This window comes from Lipotes vexillifer, unplaced genomic scaffold (genome assembly GCF_000442215.2).
Source record: "Lipotes vexillifer unplaced genomic scaffold, Lipotes_vexillifer_v1.1 scaffold71, whole genome shotgun sequence".
In the NCBI taxonomy this organism is placed as follows: Eukaryota; Metazoa; Chordata; class Mammalia; order Artiodactyla; family Lipotidae; genus Lipotes; species Lipotes vexillifer.
In genome coordinates, this window is record NW_006793703.1 from 1,888,409 (window position 1) to 1,896,769 (window position 8,361).

The window sequence follows — 8,361 nt, forward strand, 5'->3', positions numbered from 1 at the left end:
AAAAAAAAAAAAAAAAAAAAAGGAAAAGGATCGAAAGCATAGGCTTTAAAAAAAAAAAAAAAAAGATCCCACATGCCTCAACTAAGACCCAAGGCAGCCAAATAAATAAATCTTTTTTTTAAAAAAAAAAAAGGTGCCTGGCTAGTACCCCAGACCCACTGAATCCGAGTCCCCGAGGGGGTGGCTCAGAATCTCATTTTAAACAAGCACCCCAGGTGACTGATGACCGCGGGTGTTAGTTGAGGGAATTCGCAGGGCGTATGTGCCAGTCAACCGCTACCACCCGTGCCCCATACCCACCCCCAATTCGCCACTCCACTGGACTATGGCTTCTGATCTGACTACCCACAAATGTTGGGTCCACCATGAGAGGGTGTGAGCTCTCCCCCATAATGGCCAAAGCAGGACCAGACAACCAGCCCCAAAAGACCTCAACCCAAGGCAAGCATCAGCCAGGATAGATGTCTTTGTAGCCTCAAAGTGCCTAGCCCTGGGGTCCCACAACAAAGAAGGCAAAAGAAAACGTATGTCAAATGGATGAAAATTCTGTCAAACTGTAAGCTGACTGCACACGTTTGCAGCACAAACCTTTCCTCAAGGAGGAGCAGACCCAAAGATAAAACTTCAGAATCCAGTGTCTCCAAATCACGGAAGCAGCTTGTCTGGGCTTTCTCAGGAAGGGCTAAGGGCTCACGTTCTCCTGGTGTTGAGGGAAGCTGGCAGCAGAGTCTCTTAGCCGTGCCCAGAGCAGGCTCTGCCTGCATCGCCGTCCCCAGGCTTGGGCCAGCCCAGGGCTGAGTGACAAGGTCAGTGGAACAGATGACAGTTATGCCCAGGGTAGGTACAGAGCCAGTTACTCCTGCTGTGGCTTCTACATTAGTTGCAGTGAAACCTCTGCAGCTCCTGGCCCACCTGAGAGGTTCTGCTGTGGAACAGTTGTGTTTGGGGCCAACCCCTGGACTCGGAATCAGGTGGACAGGGCCCCTCACTTCTGAGAGGTGTGGCCCCATAAGTGTGCTGGGTGCCCCAGAAGGACCTCAGAGCCTGGCCATGCTGCCCCCAAGAGCTGGCTTGTGAGAGGGGTTTGCACAGGTGAGGATGGTATGTGGCCTGTGATTGTGATGGGCTGACTGATTTGAGGGAAGGAATTTAGGTCCTGCGTCCCTGCCTCAGGCCTGCTGGGGAGGAACACGGAGACAATGGTATGTGCTGATGGACACAGGAGCCCAGGCCTTTCAGTGATCCCTTCCCAAATCCTCTTTGAGGTGACCAAAGGGCTATCAAAAAGAAGGACACCAGAAAATGTCCAGAAAGCCAGGAGTACAATTCACAATTCCAGAGTCCCAGGGAATTCAGTTCCGGGAAAGTGAATTGTAAGAAGACATGAAGTGGGGAACTTCGCTGGCTGTCCAGTGGTTAAGACTTCGCCTTCCAATGCAGTGGGTCGGATTCAATCCCTGGTTGGGGAACTAAGATCCCACATGCCCTGCCACCAAAAAACCAAAACATAAAACAGAAGCAATATTGTAACAAATTCAATAAAGACTTTAAAAATGATCCACAACAAAAAAAAAAAAAAAAAACTTAAAAAAAAGAAGACACGAAGGGCAGAAAGAAGGCCCCCAGACAAAGAGCAATGTGTCCCCAGGTAAGAGGGGAGGAGACCCTGGGGAACCTGCTAGAACCTGCCAACTAGGATCAGAGAATGCCCTCTTGACTCCCATATAGAAGGGGTAAAAAGCACAGCTAGTTAATATTTTCATATGAGTGTCCATGCAATACTTGGGACATTTGTATGCCAAAAAATTATTCATTCTTTACGTAAAATTCAAATGTAACCAAGCATATCCTGTATCTTTATTTACTAAATCCTGCAATGCTAAGTGTATATCATGTTCCCATGGAATATTTAATATTTGTCAACAAATTTTTAAAAAGCAGAACTGAGAACTTTCTAAATAGCAAGATTCCAAAATTGGAAATATATGCTATAATATGCCCTGGGAAATGACTGGAGGAAACAGATCAGTATGTCAACAATGGACATCTCTGGGTGGGACTGTTTCTCAGTGATTTTAACTTTGTTTCTATTTTCCAAAATTTCCAAGATGAACCTGTGTTTCTTTTACAAAGCACATAGTATTCAATAATAGCTAGCATATTTGAGCCATTATTATGTGCCAGGTGCTTCCCATACATCATTTAATTCTTGCAGCATCCCTATGGGTAGGCACTGTTGTGATTCCCTTTGGGATCTGGGAAATTAAGTCACAGCTTAGTGAGTGGCAGGGCTGGGAGTCGGCTTTCCTGCAGCTTAACCCCAGAGCCCCCTTAACCTCTGTCCAGCTGCCCTGGCATGAAACCGCTAGATTGTGGATCCTGGGCTCAGACAGTCTCTGCCCCTCAGGAGGTGTAGATAAGCCCTTTCCAGTGTAAACTGAGGCTCACCTCTGGCTGTTGCATCCTGCACCTGAGCTCCCGCTTTCTTTAAGAGACCATAGTCCCCGGTGCTTCCCTGTCTCTCAGCCACCTCTGGGGTTGGCAGTTTGTTCTGGGTGGGCAAGAACTTAACACTCGTCCTCTGGAAAGGTCACCGAGCAGAGAGCCTGGGTTTGGGCCTGAGCTTTAACATGCGCCCATTTGGGGCTGAGGGGTAGAGAGGCTTTCTACGCATCTCTCCCCCAGCCGCCCAGAGCAAACGTCAAAGTGTAGGGGTATTTATGACACATGAAGTTTTGTGCTTCCTTTCAGATCCTTTTTGAAGATGCCTTCGATGTGGCAAGTTTCCTGGACAAAAGTGAGGCTCCAAGTACATCTAGCTCCAGGTGAAGAAGGGGGTGTGAGACTGTGTGTGTATATGAGTGTGTAAGTGTGTGTGTGCATGGGCACCCCTGTTGGGGTGTCTATGAGCCTCTCCCCTGCAGCCTCTCAGAAGGGAGCATAATTCAGTGGAAGTTCTTGGAAATCCACTTTTTTCTGTGATTCAAAGTAGGTCCTAGGATGGTGCCATTGCCCTGGGGATGATGTTGTCTGGGGCTTCTTCAGAGCAGACAGTTCTTCCATCGTGGCCCAGGGCTGAGACACACCAGCTTATCAACTCCAGGTGGCTGTGCTGCACTGTTCCCCGGGGTGAGGTGGCCATGGGCAGGTTACAGCAGTCGGTCTGGTCCAGGAGGTGGGCGGGGGGCTCTGGGCCACAGAGAGCCGGGGCCAACGTGGAAACAGGCCTGGTGCCCTGGGCTCTGAGTCGCACAAGGGGAGAAGCTGCTTTTCACTGTGCTGATGGGAAGGATGTGGAAGGAGGGGAGGAGGGGATGGCTGACGCCCTGAAGTGAGAAGAGCATCCGGGGGGATGTTAAAACAAGGAGCTTGTTTTAAGAAAAGAAAACAGGTGTGTTTTCTCAGAAAGAAAGTTTAGGATGGAAATTCCCTTGCTACTTTGAAAAGCTGTGGTCTTACAGCCTGAAGGCACAGGCCCTTTGCATAGCTGGCTAAAAAGAAGCAAGAAAATTTAGTTTTTCTGCCTTGGGCGTGAGGCTGACGTTCATGTCCTCATGAGCCCAAAGAACATGTCCATTCTCCCCGAGGCCTGTGGCTACGGCCTGGAGCCCTGGCCACCTGCTGGCAGGTCAGGGGGCAGCATTTGCTCCTCTGCTCCCACCCCACCGCCCCCAGCCCAGCCAGACTTGCCCAAAATCTCAAAGCGCTTTTCCCTGGTGACTCAGGCTCTTTCCAGCTGTGTGTGGAGTCTGATTTGGCTGAAATTGGCTGGAGACAGAGGCTCCTGTTTCTGAGCTGGGCTTGGGCTGTGAAGACGATTTTGTTGAAAAGTGGCCAAAGTGTACTTGGAACTCCTCACTCTACTGATGGAACAAAAACCAACCAGTTAAAAAAATATTTTTTCTATTTTCCCTAGAAAAGGCAGGGGTTGCTGCCAGGGGTTCCCACGCTGACTGTGAGACCTCACTCCAGCAGGAAGTCAGCTGTCCAGGCCTGATTCACTGTCCTGTTGGCAGGCTTCTCCCCTTGTCCCAGGAAGCAGCAGGAAAGGAATCTGCAAAGCAGCCTGCTCTCTGCACCAGGCCCGTGTTCCGTGTTAGACCTCCTGAGCGGAGGCATCTCAAGGGGCTGATGTCGATCGTGCCCTGAGCCCCCCGAGGCTGGGCAACCACTGGTGGGAGCAGAACCGTATGGCGTTGCTGTACGAGCCTGACTCTGGGAGGAGAGGAAATCTCGCTCCTTGTTCCACAGGCCACAGCTCAGAACACTAAGCTAGGCACGCGGGCCTGCCTCCCTGTAGTCTCGCTTTCCCAGCAGGTTCCAGACATGATGTTAGAACTGGGGCCATGCAAACCTTCCATGGAGGGCTCGGCTGCGTGCTTCAAAGTGCTTGGCTCCCACTGTAATCCAAATATTTTAGTGGGTACAGAGGTAAAACGTTAGGATTCTAAAGGTTTGCTGTTTCTTCCTCCTTTCTGCTGTCAGTTCCGTGCTGGCTGTCTGCAACCCACAAAATTGCGAGGAGAAGTTTCAGCTCTACCTGCAGATCGTCAATTTTATTAAAGGCCTTTGCTGTGTTAACACTCAGTTCAAACAGGTAGGATGGAGCAGAGTACAGTGAGGCCTTGGCTTACCTCCCCTCGGAGGGCGAGAAGGGCTCTGGAGGGGAGACCCGGCTACAGGCCCCCCAGCTCACACCCCGGCGGGGGGACGTTCTTCCACGGGTGGTTGACTTCGGCCTAATGCATCCTGTGAAACGGAGGCTGTCCGGGGAAATGGAGGGGAGAGACAGAGGGATGCTCTTCAGAGCAGACCTGAGCCTGGGAGTCTCTTGATGCCGGGACCAGACCTCAGGGGCCTGGCCCTTCGCAGGCATTCCTACATGTTGTGTGACTCCTTGATGCCTTTCTAAGAGGCCGGACTGTTTCATTGTCTTCGGAGACCCCGGGGTAATATTTGCTGCCAGCTTTTGAAGGATATTAATTTCTGCTTCCAAAAAGCTGACTGTGCAGCCCACGGGGACATGCACTGTGGGGGGTCTTGGTTAGAAGGTCCATTCCGGGAAGCTTCCACGGGGGGAGAGGGTTACGCCTGAGCTGCCAAGGGAACAGGCCCTTTCAGGTTCATAGCCATTGATCTTCTCACGAATTTAGCAAAACTATAGCTGTTCATTAAAAAAGGTAAGTGATAGTGATGAAAATGTCTTAAATAATTCGGACAGCTTTTCCATGGGGCCCTCTTCCCGCTAACCCTTCATTTCCCTCTGCCAAGACCACTTTGAATCTCCACTTGGAGCCAGGGCCCTTCCCTGCGCTTTGCTGTCCACCTCCCAACCGTTGGCCACCGGCTCTGACCACTGTGTCCCTTTCTCTTGACACAGTGAAGTCAGTTCACTTTACCAAGGCCTTGAGAATGGATCGATGGGACAGTCTTTGCTTTCCCTGCTTCCTTTCTCTACACATGGCAGGAAACAAAGAACAGGCAGGGCTGGAGCACCCATGGAAAGCAGAGGTACTCAGACTTGAATCGCCTTGGGAGCACATTGGAAATGCAGACTCCTGATGTCCCCACACCCAAGATTCCCATCCAGTGTTGCGAGATGCAGCCCCAGAAATCTGTATTTTGAACAGGCTGTTCAAGAGTGTCCTTGTGCAGGAGGCCTCAGGCTTTGGTAGATGGCTTGTAAAGAGGGCAACTGCATTCTCTTCCCCGTTTGCCCCCCGCTATCACCTTCATGGGAGGTGGCTGGATGAAACTTAATTAGTACCTGTATTGGTTTCCTAGGACTGACGTTACAAATTACCACAAACTTGGTGGCTTAAAACAACAAAAATCTATTCTCTCATAGCTCTGGAGGCCAGAAGGCCAAATCAAGGTGTTGGCAGGGCCATGCTCTCTCTGAAAGCTCTAGGGAAGAATTCTTCCTTGCCTTTTCCTAGCTCCTCGTGGCTCCCAGCAATCCTCAGCATTCCTTGACTGGTAGCTGCATCACTGCAGTCACTGCCTCCGTCTTCACATGGCCTTCTGCTGTGTATCTCTCCGTCCCTCTCATCTTGTAAGGACACCAGCCATTTGGATTGAGGGCACACTCTAAATCCAGATGATTTCGGCTTTAACTAATCTTACATCTGCACAGACTCTATTTCCCAATAGGTTTCAGGAGGATATGTATTAGAGGGAACACTACTCAACACATTTCAGCACCCAATTCCAGCAAACACCTCTCACAGCCGAGTGCTTTCACAAATCTGCAGCTTAAAAATGCCTCATCACCGTTTCCAGAGGCGTAAGGAAGTAGAACATTTGGAACGACATTCAAGCACTCCGTGTCACAGAGACTCCAGCGTGTGCTTCCCTCCCAGGACGCTTGCCTCCGGCAACCACTATGCTCCGACTCCCTCTTTTCTCAACCTTTGCCCTATCCTCACCCTGAACAATGGGCCTGGGTGATTTTCCTTCTACCAGCTGTTCCCCGTCTTGGATCTCCTGGCTCTCATGCGCCCCTCCCCCATCAGAGCACAGCAGGTGAGGACCATTCTCCAGAGCTGGAGAGGCTTCATTTGCAGAGTCACCCCCAATCTGGCCGTCACCCTGGGGGCCGGGTCCCACGTTCATAAGATGGTTGGCTGGATTAGGGGTGCTTCCCGGGGCCCAAGGGGATCAACCCCTAACCATCAGGGCTAACATTACAGGGCTGATTTTCTGCTGGGGTGGGGAGAGGTAGGAAGAACATAAACCCAGGAATGTACGGTTAGGGGAAGAGGTAATGGGGAGTCAGAGAGGTTGGCTGGGGTCATTGTTAAGGGACTGAGAAACCCTTGCTAAACAGACATAGCGCTGTTTCTTTTAAAAAATTATCTCCAAACAGCTAACCCATGAACGTGGTTTAAAGTTCGAAAGTTACCAAAAGATACACAAAGAAAACATAGTCTTTCGCCTACCACTGTCCCTTGCTTACTATCGCATTCCCTTCCCTGAAGGCAATTACCATGACCGGTTTCTGTACAGCCATCCAAAGGTATTCTCCAGATATTTATGTAATCTTTCAAACACAAATGGTAGCCTGCTATACACATTGCTCTGTACCTTGCCCTTTTAAACCTTGCCCTTTTAAAATAGTTTATCCTACCGATAGAGAGGGATCTCGTTCCTTTTTTCTCTTTTGAAACAGCTGGTGGGTGCATAATGGTGTAATTCACCATCCTCTGTTGAGGGCATTTGGATGAAGCTTTAAGACTGCCCCCGTCTCTCTTATGGCATCCCAGAAATCTCCAGGAGAGGGAAGAAGTCAGTTCTGTTGAATCCAGGAGAAGCCATTCTGGAGATCACAGAGTACTGAGTGGAGTGAAATAGAAATGGACGCCCTGCCCCCCATTGCTCTTAACTTCCTGGCTGGAAACTGGAGAAGATACCACTGAAGAGACGTGGGGGAGAGACAGAGGGAGGGGGGCACGTCTGAGATGATGGGGGCTTCTCCTCTGCCTGAGGCCCAGAGCCCTTAAATAAAGTTGAATCCTCTTCTACCTGTGTTTTGCAGGAACCAGACCTTCCCGTCGACGATGAGATGGTAATGTTGAGGTGCACGGAGACGTTTGACGATGAAGATCTGTGATGCAGTGGGAGCAGGAGGGAAGGAGGGCGGGCAGTCTCCAAGTCTGAATGCTCGCAGCCCAGGTTGCCCCTGCCTCAGCCTTGCAGGACGTTTTGGAGTGGGCTGTCCTGAAAGCATTTTGATGGTTGTAGTTTCTGATTATTATAAAGTATTTAAGAGGAGTGTGGCCCCGTGTCAGTCTTTCAGGGTTGTTTGGTATGAGGTGCTGGCCTGCTGCAGGGCACACACCTGCTCCCACTGTGCTCCTATTCAGGGGGTACCGGATGCACCCGAGGCCTAGGCCACGAGCCTAGGGCCTGTACACTGGGTGTAATGGTTAATTTTGTACGTCAACGTGGCTAGGCCATGGTACCCAAGTATTTGGTCAAACATTATTCCAGGTGTTTCTATGAAGGTATTTTTTTAGAAGAGATTAACATTTAAATCAGTAGAGCTTGAGTAAAGCAGATTACCCTCCATAGTGTGGGTGGGCCTCATCCAATCAGTTGAAGGACTGAATAGACCAAAAGATTGACCTCCCCCAGGAAGAGGGAATTCTGCCAGTGACTGCCTTCAGACTCCAGCTGTAACTCTTCCCAGCCTGCTGGTCTACCCTGCAGAATTTGGACTTGCCAGCCTCCACAATCACATGAGTCCATTCCTTAAATATCTCTCCCTGCCCTGCCCTCCCACCATCCCCATATATATATGTGTGTGTGTGGACACATCTATATATCTCTCTGCAGACATGTATGTGTATACACACACCC

At 50.2% G+C, this 8,361-nt stretch overlaps 1 protein-coding gene across 1 annotated transcript in view; it reads left to right on the forward strand.

Moving 5' to 3' along the window:
* The window catches only part of STRA8 (stimulated by retinoic acid 8), a 26,460-nt gene extending 18,682 nt beyond the window's left edge, over positions 1–7,778 (forward strand). The window contains exons 7-9 of the mRNA XM_007466578.1: positions 2,752–2,825; positions 4,486–4,597; positions 7,538–7,778. Coding sequence (XP_007466640.1) covers positions 2,752–2,825; positions 4,486–4,597; positions 7,538–7,612 — 261 coding nt within the window. The 3' untranslated portion in view covers positions 7,613–7,778. The remainder of the gene's footprint in view (positions 1–2,751; positions 2,826–4,485; positions 4,598–7,537) is intronic.
* Positions 7,779–8,361: the final 583 nt, after the last annotated feature.